At 48.0% G+C, this 18,732-nt stretch overlaps 1 protein-coding gene across 5 annotated transcripts in view; it reads right to left on the bottom strand.

Moving 5' to 3' along the window:
* PCNX1 (pecanex 1) overlaps positions 1 to 18,732 on the bottom strand; it is a 1,666,514-nt gene that overhangs the window by 493,872 nt on the left and 1,153,910 nt on the right. For all 5 annotated transcript variants that reach the window (XM_069638600.1, XM_069638595.1, XM_069638598.1 and 2 more), the window contains exon 24: positions 2,603 to 2,732. In XM_069638600.1, the coding sequence (XP_069494701.1) occupies positions 2,603 to 2,732 (130 nt within the window). The remainder of the gene's footprint in view (positions 1 to 2,602; positions 2,733 to 18,732) is intronic.

Below are 18,732 nucleotides of genomic sequence, written 5' to 3'. Positions count from 1 at the left end.
CTTGGCAGGCAGGAACCAGCATATGCATCTTGGCAAGATTCTTGCAGATGGCACACACTTGTACTGGAGTCACAAAGGGCCAAAAAAGGCCCTGAAATGGCAGAGATGAATGGGAGTAAAGCGGCTTTTGGTCCATGATGTCAGAAAGGGAGTGCTGCTTCTCGATAATTGAATGGGCCAAAATGCAGCGGAAGGGCAGTCACAAATGGCGCGGCAGCAATGCAATCTAATTCTGGAGATGTATCCAACCAATTTGTCCCTTTCATATCTACAGCCAAGTTGTCAACATCCCTTTGAAGCAGCCGGAATGGCAACGCAGCTCGATGCATAGAGCTTGTCCGAGAAGGCCCCCCCGCTCAACAGCTTCAGAGGATGAAGGTCAAAAGGAACGGGTTTACCAGCCATCAAAATATTCTTTCAAAACATGCAAGACTGGCTCCTAGAAGCCAGAGCCATCTTGAGGTACTCTGGTCCCAGAGTACGAATGTCTGCACCACAAAGCAACAATAAAATAAGCAATGCCAAGTCCAACTGACCCATTCCATACCACTGTATGGATCGCTTGCACTTTGGCAGGAAGTAGGACGAGCTCTACTAGCTTGAGAAGGTACAGGGTTTCAACACTGGCACAAAAATCGATGGAAATGATCTCAAGTGTCTTCTGTTTGGACCCAGAGATTGGTTTCAGCACCTCCAGGAAGAGGTGATGTGGAGGAGAACGCGCTCCTGGAGTGGGAGCTATTGCTTTGCCTTTTTAAATCTTACAGCAGATCGTCTGAGTCTTCTCAGGGTTGTCCGTTCGGGTGATGTGGAGGGCCCTGAGAAACTTGCTCTCCTCTCCCCCGCACTGATTTAGGGTGCACAAACTGGCAGGAGCATCCTTCAAAGTTATCTGCTCTCCAGCACCAGACATCAACAGTGTAAATATAACATCTGCTTCCTGCTGCCTTTACCGGGCAACACATGGAGCATCTTGAGTTGGCATCAGAGTGGCTTCTGAGCATGCAGAAAAAAGATACAGAGGTAATAGGGTGTGGGCAGCTCCACCCACATATGTACTTTTGATGTCTCATCCGGTGCCAAACACAGAATAGAGCATAGGCACAGTGCCCTGGCCTTGTGTATGTATGAAATGTCTCCACATGTACTTTAAAGTAGGCCTCAGCCATTTTGACTTTCCCCTCTATTTGCTATTCACGAATGGCAAAGAAACCAATTAAAAAATGCGTCTTATCAAATTAAAAAAACCTTTCGTAAAATGTGCTAAAAACACAGAGAAGATTATCAATTTCAAATGTAAAGTAAAAAAATGGAGTAATTTTCAATAATTCATCGTCGATCTGATCATGGCACATTAAAGTGAACCATTCTCTCTGTACTTATGGCAAAGAGACAAATACTATACTTTTGGTGGACTCCATTTACACAGTGTTGCTCATTTATACTAACAGGCTAAACTACCATCACTCTCCTGTCTTAACTACGCCCGCCATCTTATTCTACAAACGCCTTTCAAAATATCTAATTTGCATGTCAACAGATAGTCTGGAATTCAATACAAAAATGGACAGTATATATAAAGAAGTGGGGTTCTGTTTCCCTGACCCTGAAATCACTACACTCATTATTGAAGCTTAATAGAGCAAGACATAGTGCCAAATCCAGAAAGAGCCCCAGTACGCAGTAATACAAATACAACACTACACCCCAAGTAGCACACAGCTCACTGACACTCGTTTCAGCTCCCCTGACAATGCTGCAGTCTTAAGGACCCAGGCGCAAAAGAAGCTTCCCATGATGATTCACACAGACTCAACCATCTTGCTTTTAGAACCATCATTTTGGAATCGTATGTGCACCTACCTGCATGTAGCTATTTTAAACAATCAAGTGCTATATGTGCTCCTCTTTTACTTTTAATTTTGTGGAAGCAAATTCGATGGTCTAGATTTTATATTCGCAACATCTTGCTTTTTAAGTGCTCCCTAATCCCTTCAGTTTATAATTATTCTATTTGACCAGATATTATTTGCGATAACTCTTAATGAACTGTGAAATCCATTTTCTCAAGCTCAACTGACCTCACATTTTCCTACTACCCTCCATCCCACATAGCAGTGTGGAGTCCCTTTTTACTTTTCAGTTCACACTGCGGCACCCAAGCAGTGTTCAGTACATGCTCGGCTTCAGTCCACTGAAAGGTCGCACGGCAATGTCCAGCCTATAATGTGTTTCAGCTCACTAGACAGTACTGAACAATAAAGCCTTTTCTAAGCATTGTGCTTCTGCTGCATTTTAGGACCAATTCTACCCAAGTTCCTGTGCTCCAGAAGGGAAAGGTTGTGGCAAGCCTTGCCAGTCAATAAGATCCTGCTGCCACAGCCCACACTTCAATAGGCTCTGCTTAAGTAGTGTTGCAGACATTTCCCACGAACCCCATTGCAATTTGCTGTGTCCGTTTTTCCCCAGTTCCTTGCCACCTGCCTTTTAACACAACAAAAGTATTGCCTGCTCCGGTACCATAAAAAGGCCAGAGTAAACAAGGGTACAAGGATGGAAAATAATTACAATACATATTAAATATCAGTTTAAAGGTAACTACTTGTAGTCTCTCTCCCAAAACTTGACAGGCCGGACGTATGATGTGATGAATATTGCACTTCCAAGGAAAGGATTCAGAGGAGTGGAGAAGAAAGCAGAAATGAAGGCTTGGACAAACAGCATTGCAGAATCTACACAGGGAGAAGTTAAGGAAATTGGCAGATATACACCCATGCAATCGTTTACTGAGAAATTCAGAGCACAGTAACACATCGAACAAAGCTCTAAGTATTCAAATGAAGGCAAATCCGCAGATAATCAGGGCAAGGGAAAACTAGTACCGTAGGACAGAAATTACACTTCCTAAAACCAGCCAATCCAATTTCCATGGCACTCCATTGGAAAGAATATAAGAAAAATTGAGAAATTACCTTACCGTAATGTTCTTTCTATTGATTCGTCTCTCGCATATTCCTCATCTTGATAGATATCCCTCCACAGCTCTGCCGCTTGGAAACTTTTCACAGGGGGCATTAGTGGACCTCGACTCGGCCGTCTATCATCGATCAGTATTGCGCGGTGGTCGATCGTCGGCTCCAGAAGTGACGGCAGGCGCCATACAAATACCACATCACTATGCCCCATGCCTCAGTTCCTTCCTAATTTCTCCGGCTCAAACACTGCATATGAAAACGGAAGGAGGCTAACCAGCCTTAAATTTGCAATTATGGAATAGAAACCAGATGTTAAAACATTCCAATTAGAAAAATCATGTATTATTTTTATCTGAAAAACTGAGATGAACAGCCCAAAGCCATCACCATCATACTACGTGGAATCAGAAGTGAGAGGCCACAACAATTTCTGAGCGGGGACGGCTAGGCGGGGTGATGAGGAATCTGTGGGAGAAGAATCCACAGAAAGAATATATTACGGTAAGGTCATTTCTCTTTAAATGGATTGCTTTTCTCCTGCAGATTTATCATCTTGATACACTCCCCAAGTAGAAAGGCAAAGTATCACGCAAGCAGATTCTGCAGAACAAATCTGCCAAAACGTGCATCAGTCCCACATACAACACCCAGAGCATAATGCTTCGTGAAAGTATGTAAAGAGGACCACCTGGCAGCACAGCAAATGTCCCGAATAGGGACCCCCCCATCTGAAGGGCCGTGGAAGCAGAGACTCCTCTGGTGGAATGGGCCCAGATAATCAGTGGGACTTCTTTTCCCACTGACTGATGGCACTCAGATGCATAAAGTGATCCAGCGTGAGATGGCCCGTTTGGTAATCGCAAGACCTTTGCGTGAAAGATTATGGGAGACGAACAACTGATCCGTCTTCCTGAACTCCGCTGTGCGGGCAACATAAAAGCTGAGGGCTCTCTTAGGATCGAAACGGTGAAACCGTTCTTCCTTAGAAGGATGGAGACAAGGGAAAAACACTGCCAAGTCAATAGACTGCAAAATATGAAATTCCGAAACAACTGTCGGAAGAAACCCCAGACGCACCTTAAGAGAAACCTTCTCTTTGAAGAAGCGCAAAAAGGGAGGCTTGCTGCATAGGCCTGCAGCTCACTGACTCTCTTGGCTGAAGTGATGGCAATCAAAAATGCAGTTTTAAGGGGCAGCAATGTATGCGGGGAAGGCGGCATAGGCTCAAATGGAGACGCCATCAGAAAGGTGAGAACCAAATTAAAGGTCCCAATCCAGAAAAACCTAGAGAGTTGGTGGGAATTTGCTGAGCAGGCCTTTCAGGAATTGGGTCATGACCGGTATGGTAAAAAAGGAACCTTGATACGGGGGAACTTTTAAAAATAGAAAGGGCCGCTAAATACCCCTTGGCTGATGCAACCTGAAGGCCTGAAGAGGCTAGTGACAGCAGGAACTCAATCACCGTAACTGCACCACGCCTCAAATCTTCACCTGCACACATACAGCGATCTCGTAGATGGTCTGCGTGCAGCCAGCAACACCTCAAGAACTTCCTCAGAGATGTCCCAGTCAACATACCTCATCCGCTCAAGAGCCACGCATGTAGGTAGAGGGAGTCCGGGGTAGGGTGTAGTATCCAACTACCCGAATGGGTGAGGAGACCCGGCCGCCGCGGAAACCTGTGATGTGGACAGATCCAAGAGGTTGCAGTACCACCACGTCCTCACCCAATCCGGGGCGATCAAGATCATGGTAGCTCGAAACCTCTTCAACCTCCCGAGAATCCATGGAATGACAGGGATCTGAGGAAACGCGTAAAGGATATGGAAGGTCCAATCCACCCGAAACGCATACCCAGGGCCCCGGTCGCTGGGAATTCCCTCGAGCAAAACTGTTCGCACTTCCTGTTGGCTTCCGTGCAAACCGATCCACTGCTGCGATACCCCAGAGAGCGAAGATCTCCGCCAGGACTTCCTGGCAGACTTCTCACTTGTATAAAACCGTGCACTGCCTGCTCAGAGCATCCGCCAAACTTTTCTCGGTCCCAGCCAGATGGACTGCGAGAAAGATTTGATTCTCTAGCAACCAGAACCACAGTTGCATTGCTTCTCTGCAGAGGGGACGGGAATGCACTCCACCTTGCTAGTTTAAGTAGTGCATGGCCACCGTGTTGTCTGTCAGAATCAGGACATGCTTCCGCTTGAGCAATGGGGCGAAAGCCTTCAGGACTAGCCTGATGGCTCACAATTCCAGCCAGTTGATCTGCCACCTGGCTTCCGACGCAGTCCACAGACCGCTCACCTGCAATTCATTGCAGCGAGCGCCCCCAACCCTTCAGGGATTCATCCATGACCACTTGGGCCTGAGGCCACAGGGGCCAGAAGGGTTCTCTCGCCATCAGATTTGTGCGTGCGTCACACCAGCGGTGGACTGCCTGGTTGGACACCATGAGAGGATCCGAGAGTGCTCCCAGAAACTGACCACTGGTCCCGTAGGAGCCACTGAAGGGATCTCATGCGCAGTCTGGCCTCCGGCACCAGGAAAAGGTGGAGAAAGAAAGCCGCTGGTAAGGTGGCGTGGTTCCGGAACAACTGGACCATCTGTTGAATGCTGTCAGCTCTCTCCTCGGGAAGGAAGGCCTTCCCTGCCCAAGTGTCCAAGACTGCCATGATGAACTGGAGCCTTTGTACTGGGGTCATGTGGGACTTCTTTAAGTTCAGGGAGAAACCCAGCCTGTGCAGTAGTCAACAGGTGTCGTTTAGATGAGTCAAAACCTGTTGCGTTGACTTCCCCCGGATCAGCAAGTCGTCCATGTATGGAAATATGTGGACTCCGGATCTACTGAGGTGAGCCACAACTACCGCCATGAATTTGGTGAAGACACTTGGGGCGGAGGTAAGATCAAAGGGAAGCACCTTGAACAGACAGCTCCCTTCAACAACAGGGCTTTCAGTTCTTCCTGGAGCTCCTGTCCAGGTTGGATTGGAAGTGGGGGTGATCTGTCCGGTGGTTTTCTTAAAAATGGCAGACAATAACCCCATTGAATGAGCTGTAGAGTCCAGTAAAAAATTGCCTGCCACTGGAGCAAGTGCTCCATCAATCATCCACCAACCGGTGCGCTGTTAGAGGGGAAATCAAAGCGGCTTCGGAGGCTGGGTCGCCCCCACTGCTGACGCTGCCTGTTGACCTCTGTAATTCCCCCTGTCCCTTCCCGAACGCGAGGAACGCTTCTGCCCTTGTCTGGCGGGTGGGAGCTGCGCTCTTCTGCCTTAAGGAGCATATCTCCTGTAGCCACATGCCCTAGAGGCGAAGCTAAAAGCAGGTTTGCCGGCTGCGCAGCTAGGCTTAAGGATTTGGCAGCAAATTTTTATTCCTTGAATTTTTCTAAGGAATCCTCGGCTGAAAAGAAGATCAACCCCAAAGGCATGTCCAAAGGTTTTACTTGGACGTTAGGTAGACCTGCTTTCTCAATGTTATGGCCAAAGCCATAGATGAGCCCACACAGTCGGGCGATGTGCAGGCCAGTTTGCAGCGACTGCCTGCCCACCTCCTTCCCATCCTCCACTAGCTGTAGGAAGCCTTTGCGCATCTCTCCTCCTGGGACATACTGAGCAGCATTTTCCACTGCTGTCCATAGACCGAACGGAATAGTTGGCAAAACTGCTCGTCACCGATGTTGCTTTGAGGGCTTTGCTACATGAGGTGAATGCCTTCTTTGCCAAGGCATCTACTTTTTTTGCTTCTCTGTCTGGGGGCAGAGTGGATTTTGAAGATGCAGGTCTAGAAGAGACCGTAGCAGCCTGCATAACAAGCCCCTACGGGGGAAGAGTGAGAGGAGAGGTATGGGTAGTCCCTCTAGCCAGCCTGTACTTCGTGGAAATGGAGCTGACGGGAGGAATGGAACATGGGTTTTATCATAGAGCTGTCAAAAGATCGGCAATGGCCGGGTTCAGAGGCATGTTACGCTCGGTGGCAAGACCATAACCATGCGCAGGCGCCACTGATGTGTAGTCCCAGGGTGTCAATAACCCTTTCTACCAGAGCCCTGTACTTAGATATATTGTGAAGATAGGGCTGGGACTGCTGAAACTCTAGGTCAGGCGAAGTGTCTAGACCACTGGCGTCTTGGAGGCCTTGAGCTAGTTGTAGCAGCTTGTTCTGGTCGTCAAAATAGTCAACCCCACCAAAACCCAAGAATATCAGGTCGACATCTTGGTCATCAGAATCCTGATCACAGAAGATACCCATCGTGGTCTTGAAAAATTCGAACCAGGGCTGTGGTGTAAAGACTTTCTCCACAACCAACGACGTCAGTGTTTGTCTTGGCACCAGCATGGTGGATGTCGACTGAGATTGCGACGCTGTAGCATCGACATCCTTGGACGCACGCGGGTAATCCGGCTTCCATTGCATTTCTTTCAATGTCGAAAGATTTATTGATACCAACATAGTCAGTAACGGGGCACTAGAGGGGTCGGGTGCACCGAGCGCCGCTTTTGGCTCCGAGGCATGCTCCGCGGGGGTCACGTTGACTGCGGGATGCTGCTTGAACATGGCAAGCATCGAGGATTTGAAATCCTCCCACTCCTGGCCGGTGGTAGTCCCAGTCAACGGCTTACCTTGTTCAGTCGATGATTCAGAATCTAGACTACGGTGGTGGCGCCTTTTCTTTTATCGGGACGAGGAAGAGTGGCTCCTCGAGTGGGACCTTTTCTTCTTCTGCCAGTGTTTCTCGGGGGGTATGACCCTCAGTTTCGGCCTAAGAAGACCGAACAGAAGATTCTGAGGGTGTTCGACCCAGCAAGAGTTTAGCAGCTCGGTCGCAAAGGGATTTTGGTTGCATTTTGGCGCACAACAGACACTCGTCAGTCCCATGACCCATGCAGAGGCACCAAAGACAACTGGTGTGGGCCGTGAGGGACATCTTGGTGCCACAATCAGAACACTGCTTGAAATCGGACACCCATGCTAGCGACATCTCGGGAGGAATTAGTGAAAAATATGTTTTATGATGAACACGTCTAAAAACTTGAAGCGCCGTGTTCCTCAGCAGCATGTTAGTTCGTGGAAAACCAGACCTGAGGTTCGGGCGTAGTGACGTGGTACTTGTACGACGCCCGACGTCATGCCTGGAGCCGACGACCAGACAACAAACAAGACGAATCGAAGGCCGAGTTGAGGTCCACTACGTCCCGTTAAGATTTTTCCAAAGCAACAAAGCTGGAAGGAACATCTACCAGATGAGGAATCTGCCGGAGAAAAGCAATCCATTGAATTCCCTTTGTCAGGCGCGAGGTCAAATAAATACACTCGCTCCTCTTACTCAGATTTCCTAAGTGACAACACGTAGGGCTGTGTGCACATACTTCTGTTGTTCGTCTCGACGTCAGGTCCAGGAATTACATGTGCTGTAGCTGAAGTTGGTGTAAGGAATGGGTCCAGCTAAGAAGCTGTTCCGATCTCCACTTCCGGGATGGTTTCCAAAGATTCACAGCTGAATAGGCCAGGCAACGCAGAACAGGAGCCACAGCGGGTGCCATGAGGCAAGATTTGACTGCAGTCAAGATCAGGCTCCAGTAAGGCGCCATTTCACCCAGGAGTGCAGAGTGCGCCTGTAAGATGTTGGGCAAACCTTGGGATGGGTCCCAGGACTTTTCAGGCATCCGCCAACACAGGACTGGTTGGTCCCACCAGTCCAAGCATAAAAGAACTGATTAGGGTCTTCTGCAAAAGCAGTTTGTCAGCGGGAGTGTGTTTTGGCAATAATGGTTGTCCTAGGCAGCCGTCTTCTGGGATTTCATCGCAGGCTCTTCTTTTTTCGGTTTCTTTAACTCCAGCGGTCAACCTGAGAAACTGCTGCAGTGCTTCTCAACCAAAATTTGGGCTACGGCAGCAATGGCAAGGATCTATCTCATTCAAAGAAGCAAGGGCTGCCCAATCACGGAAAGCCGTAAACCCAATCTCTGCCCAGCAACAGACACTTCCTGGAAGGGACCTCTCTTGGGAAAATTAGCCCTAACCAGTTCACTCACAGAAAGGCACTAGCGCAGCGTTAAGACAGAATTACTATTTTGGGGATTCTAGGGTCTCTTTTTAAGGTCCAATTGTCTTCTTTGGTTCCTTGATCTCCATTTGGTGGTTAGAGAGACTGCCCCCGAAGCGCCAGTACATCCCTTTTACGTTATATAAAAAGGTATACAGAATTGGGTCACCCCTAAGGGGTCCTGTAGTGGAGGAGCCACTCAGGTTCCCTATTTTTGCCCTAGGGGGGTTTTAACAAATCCTACACAAGTTTGACACCCTAAACAGGTTTTAGGGAGTAGATTGGTGTCAGCTATACTTTAGCTTTGGCATCACAGGGGTGACCGCATTGGTAGCCTATTGCATTTTTCTGGTAGTTCTCGGGGTGCCAATTTTGATTTTTTGATTTTCCTCTCCGACATTGTGTTTCGTGGCTTTACCTTGTCTCGATGACCACGAGGTAGGCTTAAAATGGCTGTTCTGATCATGTGGGCTCATTTCTAGCTCACAATGGCAGCTTCCATATTGGTCCTAATTGGGTGTTAGGGAGAATTCTCATAAATGTGCTAATTCCCTTCACCTCAGAGATCCCCAGAAACTTTTCTGGATTTTGAGGACTTGATTTTCTTACCTGGAGAGTGCAAGCCTTTTTACCCCACTCTCTCATTTATTTTGATGTGCGTTTTACTCTTGTATTCTTTGATTACAGAGTTTTAGACAACTCCATAGGCATCATCTTTTCTTGTGTGTTACACAGCACCCTCAGTGCAGTAACACAGGGAAGCCTTTCTAGGCTATCCCAAGGTTTAAATACTGTCTCTGGGATAAACTACTGTTTCCCAGAGAAGAACAAGTTACTTGCCAACTGTAACGCTCTTTCAACTGGATGTTCCTCTCACGTATTCCTTATCTTTGATAAATCCACTTCCAGCTTGATGGCCTCAGAACATTTTTTCACAGTAGAGTGCGCTGCCCGTCGACATCCCTCGAGTTGGTGTCCCTCGAAGGCCTCCGTATCGGGGCAGACGTCACCATAGGTATAAATAGTCTCACGCAGCGTCCGTTGCTCAGTTCAGTTTTGAAGTGTTTTTGCTTTGCATGAAATGGTAAATAACCTTGAAGGAGCGTAGGCTGCAACTACAAGGGAAGTGATACTGCGAGGAAGGATGGGGGCGATAAGGAATACGTGGAAGGAACACCCAGTCGAAAGAACGTTACAGTTAGTAAGTAACTTGTTCTTCGAATGGATTGTGTCCTCCCACGTATTCCTCATCTTTGATAGACTCCCATAGCAGTAGTATATAGACGAGGCGGGAGTAAAATGAAATGTTTCCCTTTAAAGATGCAGAGTGCAACACAGCTTTTCCAAATTTCGTCTCCTGACTAGAGAAGGAATCAAGACCGTAGAATTTAGTGAAAGTGTGTGCGGACGACCATGTGGCAGCCGCACATATGTCCTTAATTGGAACTCCTCTTTGGAGAGCTGAAGAGGCTGCGATACCCCTGGTTGAATGACCCATGAGATGTTGAGGGGGCTCTTTTCCTGCCAATTTATAGCACTCTATAATGGTTAATATAATACATCTTGAGATGGTTTGTTTTGTAATAGGTAAACCTAATTTGTGCCCTGCATACCCCACAAACAGTTGGTCTGCTTGCCTAATCCTCGCAAGTCTGCTAATGTAAAAACTCAAGGCACGCCTTGGATCCAGCCTGTGCAGTCTCTCCTCCTCTTTCCCTGGATGGGGAGGAGGATAAAACGAGGGTAAGGTTATCTTTTGTGTGATGTGGAATTCTGAGACCACCTTTGGGAGGGCTTCACTTGGAGAACTACCTTATGTTTGTGAAAGATTGTATGTGGAGGTTTGCAAGATAAAGCTTGTAATTCGCTGACTCTTCTGGCAGAAGTTAAAGCCACTAGAAAGACTATTTTAAGAGTGAGAAACCTTAATGAACAGGAATTAAGGGGTTCGAATGGAGTACCCATTAGAAATTTCAAGACTAGGCTTAGGTCCCACATTGGAACTTGAAAAGGAGTTGGGGGAAAAACATTAGTTAACCCTTTCAGAAATTGAATCACTATGGGCAATTTGAAGTATGAAGGCTCCTCCGCAGTGTGTTTGAAGATTGACAGCGCTGCGAGGTAGCCCTTGATTGTGCCAACTTGAATACCTGAATTTGCCAAATATGGCAAAAAAGATAACACCATCAGTGTACTACATGAAAAGGATTCAATATTCTTTTCTCTACACCAGCTGCAAAATTTGTTCCAATGGCAGCGGTATAAAGACTTTGTTGCTGGCCTTCAGGCTGAAAGAAACACCTCCATTACGTCATCCAGGGAGATCCCAATCCTTGTATCTCAGCCTTTCAGAAACCAGGCGTGAAGGTTGAGGGTCCCGATATCCGGATGGAAAAGCCAACCTCCCTTCTGTGAGAGAAGATCCTTTCTTTGCGGAAGACGAATTGGAGGACAGATGGACATGTCTAGAAGATCCGGATACCACGTTCTCCTGGCCCAATCCGGGGCAATTAGGATCATGGGTTTCCGGAATCTTCTCAACCTCCTGATCATTTGAGGAATGACGGGGACTGGACGAAACGCGTACAGAAGTGGTAACTCCAATCCACTACGAACGCGTCCCATAGAGCACCTCTGGGGGGAAATTCCCTTGAGCAATACTGATCGCACTTCCGGTTGAGACTGTTGGCGAACAGATCCACTTGAGGGGTTCCCCAAAGGGAGAAAATCTCTTGAAGGACTTCCTGAGCTAGTTCCCACTCGTGTGATACTGTGTTATGCCTGCTCAGAGCGTCCGCCGTCAAGTTCTTCTCTCCGGCTAGGTGAACTGCCGATAGAGAGATTCCTTCTTGAATTGCCCAAAACCAGAGCTGCATTGCCTCTCTGCACACTGGCAGTGACCCTACGCCTCCTTTTGTTGAGGTAGTGCATGGTCACTGTGTTGTCGGTCATTATCAGGACATTCTTTCCCTGTACTGATGGCAGGAAAGCCTTCAGCGCTAGTCTGATTGCTCTCAGCTCTAATAGGTTGATGTATAGTCTGGACTCCGATGGAGACCAACGACCGCTTCTGGTCAAGTCATTGGCATGGGCTCCCCACCCCGTGAGTGAGGCATCTGCGACTACTGTTATCTCCGGCCATGGTTGCCAAAACTGTTCTCCTTTCAAGATGTTCTCCGGACAGGCCCACCACTGAAGGTCTCGAGCTACTCTGGTTGGTCTGTCTGGGATTTGTAGGAGATCCGACATCCTTCCTGAGAATTGTGACCAGTGGGTCCTTAGCACCCACTGGACAGATCTCATTCTCATGCGAGCCTTTGGCACTAGAAAAATGCAGGATGCCATTAGACCCAGCAACCTCAGAAAGTCGAAGGCTGGTCGACGTTGGGCATTTTGAAACTTGGTGACCATCTGTAGAATATCTTGAGCCCTCACCTCTGGTGGCGAGGCTTTTCCCAGGGATGTGTCCAGGACCGCTCCAATGAACTGGAGTCTCTGTGATGGTATCATCTATGACATTTTTAAGTTGAGGAAGAAGCCCAGCTTGTGGAGGAAATGGCAAACATAATCTAGATGAATCTGAGCTTGTTCCGGGGATACTGCTCTGATCAACCAGTCGTCCAGGTGGGGGTAGACGTGAATTCCTTCTCTCCTTAGACTTGCAGCCACAACCACCATTAGCTTGTTAAAGACCCTCGGGTGAAGGTCAGCCCAAATGGCAGAACTCAAAATTGATAATGAGAGTTGCCAATTGCTAACCTCAGGTACTTCCTGTGCTTGAGATGGATTGGCACATGGAAGTAAGCATCCTGGAGGTCTAGAGATACCAACCAGTCCTGAAGTTGGAGGGCCTGAAGGATCTGAGAAAGGGTTACCATCTTGAACTTGTCTTTCCTGAGGAATTTGTTCAATTCTTGCAAGTCCAACATTGGTCTCAATCCTCCGTCCTAAAGTATTAGAAAATAGGGGGAATACCAACCCTTGTTCCTCTCCGCTACAGGTACCGGTTCTATGGCACCTTTCTCTAGCAGGTCTGAAATCTCCTGCATAAGGAGCGGGTCTGGAAACTTGAGTTGTTCCCTGGTGGATGACTCCGAGGAGTTTGTAGGAAAGGCAGGCAGTAACCTTGGGCAACTGCCTCCAATGCCCAAGCATCTGACGTAATAGCCTGCGATTTTGTCAGATGTTGAGTTAACCTGCCTCCTACTGGTGTTTCGTGAGGGGAGACCTCAGAGGGGTTTAGAAGCGGCTGACGCAGATGTTGAGGGTAAAGTAACATCTGCTGATGCAGGTTTGGTACCTTTGACCCGTCCACCACGGGTGAATCGTCTCTGGCCTCTTTGAGCTGGCTGTCCTCTGCCTTTTCGGAATGTGGAGTAAAAACGAAAGTACTTCCTCCTCCAGGATGTACCTGTGGGACTATTTGGAGTTTGCCGGATCGCAGCCCCAAGTGATTTCGCTGTTGCTTTTGATATGTACAATTTCTCCAGGCTGTCATCAGCCTTTTTGCCAAATAGAGAAGTGCCGTCATAGGGCATATTCAGAAGTCTGGCTTGCACATCAGGAGCAAAAACAGACTTCCGCAACCATGCAAATCTGCGGATTGTGGTACTTGCCGCCATGGCTCTGCTGATGCTGTCAGCAGAGTCAATGCCTGTTTGGAGGGACTCACACATCGCATCCTTCCCATCCTTGATTGATGTTCAAGAATGCTCCTCATTCCTCCCCTTCTGGGAGACCGTCAGCCGCTGATGAAGCACGCTCCCAAAGGGTGTGGCTGAATCTCGCTAGCGTGCAAGTGGCATTGATAGACTTAAGCGCCATAATGCATGCCAAATAGACTTTTTTGACATGGCATCAAATCTTTTGTTATCTCCGTCTTGTGGTATAGTGGGGTATGCCGACTTACCACTTGATGACGTTGCTGCCTGCACTACTAACTAAACTCTCTGGAGTTGGGTGCTTGCTTAGATATTCAGGGTCTGAAGCGGACACTCTGTATTTGGCAGAGAGTTTTTGATTTACTGCAGGTGTTTTCAACATCTGCAGATGTTTTCAGCTGCAATGCAGCATGAAAAGGGACTATAGGGTCCTCTTGGGGCCCTTTATCGAAGGTATCAGTAAAATCATCTTGCTGGAAAGAGGTTGCAGGTGCAGTCCACCCCATACATTGTATAATTCTAGCCATAAGGGCTCTGTAAGGTATCTTGCATGTTCTCCAGGTTCTGGTCTAGCAAATTATGCTTCTGGAGAGGTATCTATGCCACTGGCAGCTTGTAAAGACTCTTGTAGATCTTTCAATCTATTTTCTTCTGAAATTAGTTCCTCTGGAATGGGCACTGTTCTTTGTAACCCAAAACGTCTCTTATTGTCAGAGTCCTCCCTTTCCTCATATACCGAGGATAACGCTCTGAAATAATCAGATCTTGGATAAGGGGTAAAACACATTTCTAGACAAGGAGGAGCCAAATTGGTGGTTACCGCTTTTGAAAACGTCGTGGTTGTCGACGTAGACGACGTAGGCCTAGACAAAAACCGCAAAAGGTGTCGAAAATGTTGAAAAGGGCCTCAATTTATTTGAAAGGATCGGAATCCTACTCTGCGTCGTCAAAGTTGTTGACGCCACTCTCGACGCCTTGGTCGGAACCTTCGACACCTCTGGTGCCTGTGGCGTAGTCGAGGTTTGAGGCCTCAAGGACGTAACCTTCATCGGGGTCGACGACGGCATCGATGTCAGATTTGTGCGTCGAAGGTACCTTCAACGATGGCATCGATGACGCAGCTTTATCCGATGATGTTTTACCTTTACTCGAGGGTTCATGACGCTCTCGAGGATTTTCGCTCGTCGGGATCACCCGCTTGCAGCGTTTTTGTGTCTTTCACCCAGGGTATCACCTCTAGGCATCTCTGAGGGGGCCAAGGCCGCTTTCTCGAAGAACCCAAGCATCTTTTACGAAATTCTTCCCACTTAGCCAGAGAGCTGTGTTTAGTGGGGCAGGTAACCCTTTCCGGGGAATTTGAGGAAGATGGAGATCTACGACGCCTCTTCTTAGAGTGTCTCGATCTCGAAGAGTGATGGGAACCGCTTCGAGATCTCGATCGGGTATGTTTCTTTTGACTGTGAGGAGACGAATGTCTCGACTCAGCCGAGGACAATTTTGAAGGGGTAGAAGATTTAACAGCCTTACCTCTTTCTAACTTCCCCTTACGCTCCTTCAAGGCTTTCACCGTCATAGATATTCAGTCTCACATTCTGAACACTGGTGCTCTGATCCCAGGCACCACAAACAGATCCTGTGAGGATCCGTTAGTGACATCTTTCCACAATCTCGACATTTTTTGAAGCCGGATCGTGGCCTTGATGGCTCGGACAAAAATGCCATCGTAGACATTTTTGAAGATTTTTCGAAGAATAGTTGAGCAACGGACGCTGCGCGAGACTATTTATACCTATGGTGACGTCGTCGCCGATACGGAGGCCTTCGAGGGACACCGACTCGAGGGATGTCGACGCACAGCGCCCTCTACTGTGAACATTTTTTCCGAAGCCAGCAAGCTGGAAGTGGATTTATCAAAGATAAGGAATACGTAGGAGGACACAATCCATTCGAATGTAAAGTTAAATTGACTTCACTAGTCTTTTTAAATTTCTAGACCCAGCACACACTATCTTACAATACAGTGCTCCCTGTTTCTAGAAACTCATGTACCAGTCAAATGCTACAATTTCCTATCGAAATGGCTGGTGGCAGTGGTTTTGCAACAAACTACCATGATTTTTCCAGACCGCAAACACTGGTAGCGTTAAATCGCAGGAGCCATGTTTTTCAAGATGGCGTCTGAGCCCCCTCTGTAAAAACAGGTACGTCTTTTTTCCCCTGTTTCTTTTTGGAAAAGTCCTTCAGGAGTTTGTCTCTGCATGCCAAACTAGGTTTGGTCCCTTAGTTTCTAGGCCTTTGGCAGGAATCGGGACTGAAGACCGCCTCTGGCGCCTGAGTCTCTGGGGTGGGCAGGAAGTGACGGAGGTGCCCAAAACTCCCTGTGCTTAGTCTGCTAGGAGACCCAAATTCACTCTGGTGTGATTGGCTGGCTGAATGTCCGGCAAGGACAGCCACCCGGCTGGGTGAGTGGCAGATAGGCTGGATTGAATGGGAGAAAACTATTTAAAAGGCGAGTTTCTTGGCTTGGAAGGCAGAGTCGACCAATGGAACGAAAGAACCGAAGACGAGCTGGAAGAGGACGGCTGCTGCAACTACTGGACCGTTGGTTTGCCCGGTGGAGCCCTGCTGCTGGTCCGAATCGCCAAGTTCACCTCGACAGAGAAGCCCTTCAAGGACGACTTCTTCCTTTGAGTTGGTAGAACCAATCAACTTGTAAACCACCTGAACATTCTCGGAGCTGATTGTATTTTCCTCAGAGTGTTGCAGGAAACCGAATAGCCAGGGAGAAGGACACCAGTGTGCGCTTGAAGACAGCTACGGGAATCGAAGAATTGCCAGTTTGCCAGCTTTGTGACCAGTCCCTGTGCAGTGCAGGAGTCCCCAGACGTCCTCCCTCTTGTCCACACGACTGAGGCTCAGGAACAGCGAGATCTGCAGGAACTGCCAGGAACAGAAGTCTTCAGCTGCATCTTTTTATTCAAAATAAGGTACTGTGAAAACCCGACCGAGAGAACTTACCTTTCACTGCGAATGTTTGTGGAACTTTGGCAACTTGCAGGCCTAGTTAGCTTGTGACCCGACATAACTTTCTTCTGATAACTACTTCTGAGAACCCTGGCAAAGACTTTTCCGTTTTATCTACCAGAACTGTTTTTACCTATACAAGACACTAGCCCGCTGACTTTGGCCTACCTATTGCATTGGACCAACTCTCCTCTGGTGAACTCAAACTATTTGCACTGTTTTAAAGTAACTCTAATATTCGTTTTATTAACTTATGCCTTTTTGCTCCTACTTTGATTGGTCTGAATGCCATTTCGCTCCTACTTCAAAGTAGTTTCAATGTTTCAGAACCGGTTAGTTTGAAGTATTGTAGGATATTTGTGTGCAATACTGATTGCCTCAGTTTTAGTGAATGTTTTCTAAATGACTGTGTAATAAATTAAGAAGTGTTTTACCAAGAAACCTTGAGTGTAAGTGTCTATTTAAATACTTGTAAATGTAGACCTCTCTAACCTCATTACAAGCTCACATTCCCTCTTGAGTTAAGCCTGGCTGCTCAGTTCGCTACCAAATACTGTGTGGTACAGACTTATACCAAAGGTTGGTTTTGCTTACACCTGTAGTCCTAGTTGTGTGCAGTGATCCCAAATGGTACTGCATACAAACTTTGCCTAACATTGGGTTAGGCTAGTATAGGTCCATAGAATATCCCTTTCACTTCCTGTGGTTGTGTCGAAGGTCCAATGACCAGCATGATTGGTCTTCTGATTCGAAGCCCAAAGCCACTTTAAATGATTGGCTGGCTGACCTTTGCCAAGCCCTTTGTGCAAGGGTATTTACGCTTTGGACTTCCCCTGTTGCACTCTTCCTTTCCTGTAACTTGTAGGTGACGGGTCTGACATCCTCGCCCTGAAGGAGTTTTCCAACCGATTCCTGTCGTTTTTAAAACACTTTTGGCAATACTTGGTAAGGGCAGTGGCTTAAGCATGTCCCGGTTTGGGTTTTTTGCTACTAGAGGTACAGTCCGGATTACTTAAAAACTCATGGTGACTTCCCACATCCTGTGGGTCAAGCTTTCCGCTCGGCAACCGTTTTCTAGGTCATTTACGGCCACATAATGCCTTCTATTGTCAGAATAATCCAAATGGCTTTGGGTAGCTGCTGATGCCCAGCAGGTGGTTGAGGCATCAACTGCCGGATGGACCTTCAGCTTAACTCTGAGGGTGCCACCAGCTGTTGTCCCTGTCCTGAGATAGCTTGCTGCTGTGCTGCTGCTTCCTTTTGTTTGTTGAGCTGCTGGGAGCCATCTTCTTGGGATCCCTCTCCTTCCTGGAGTCTTCCTTGCGGGATTTGTTACTCCAAGCTTGGAGGCAAATGTCCTGCGAAGAGCCTTTGGTTCCTTTCCTTGGTTGCTGGTATCTATGCTGGCTCTGGGTGCCAATCCTCAAGCACCGAATCCTGAAAACCACATAAGTGGAAAAGCAGTTTACTCACCACAACGCAGCCCAGCCAGAACTCCAGGACGGTTGGAGGTGATGCCGCCGGCCTTGGCCATCCGTTTACCATGTGGGTGGACTGTCCCCAAGCACAGCGGCAGCTCCAGGGAGCACCGTCAGGGTTCCCTTCCCTGCCCCCAGGGGAAATTCTGTAACGCAGCCCAGCCAGCGCTCCAGGAATGTTATAGTTGATGTCACTGGCCCTGGGCGGCTGTCTCCCATGCGGATTGACTATCCCAGGGAGCCCCAACAGGGTCCCCATACCTTCCTATAGGGAATTTCTGTAACGCAGTCGAGCCAGCGCTCCAGGATTTGTCAGCGGTGATGTCCCTGGCCTTGGGTGGCTGTCTCTCATGTGGGTTGACCGTCCCCAAGTCCACTGGCAGTTCAGGCAGGGTCTCCATTCTTCCCCGGTGGGAAAAGCTGCAGCCAGGCCAGAGCTCCTGGCTTGGGTCAACCCAAATAGGAGACTGATGCCGAACGACAGGGACATCACCCCAATCATCATGTAGCTCTGGCTGGCCTGTGTTAATGAATTTACCTCCGGGAAGGGA

Source organism: Ambystoma mexicanum, chromosome 14 (genome assembly GCF_040938575.1).
Source record: "Ambystoma mexicanum isolate Mex_15411 chromosome 14, UKY_AmexF1_1, whole genome shotgun sequence".
NCBI lineage: Eukaryota > Metazoa > Chordata > Amphibia > Caudata > Ambystomatidae > Ambystoma > Ambystoma mexicanum.
Note: the sequence above shows the minus strand (reverse complement) of the source record. Positions and strands in the feature narration are given on the sequence as shown.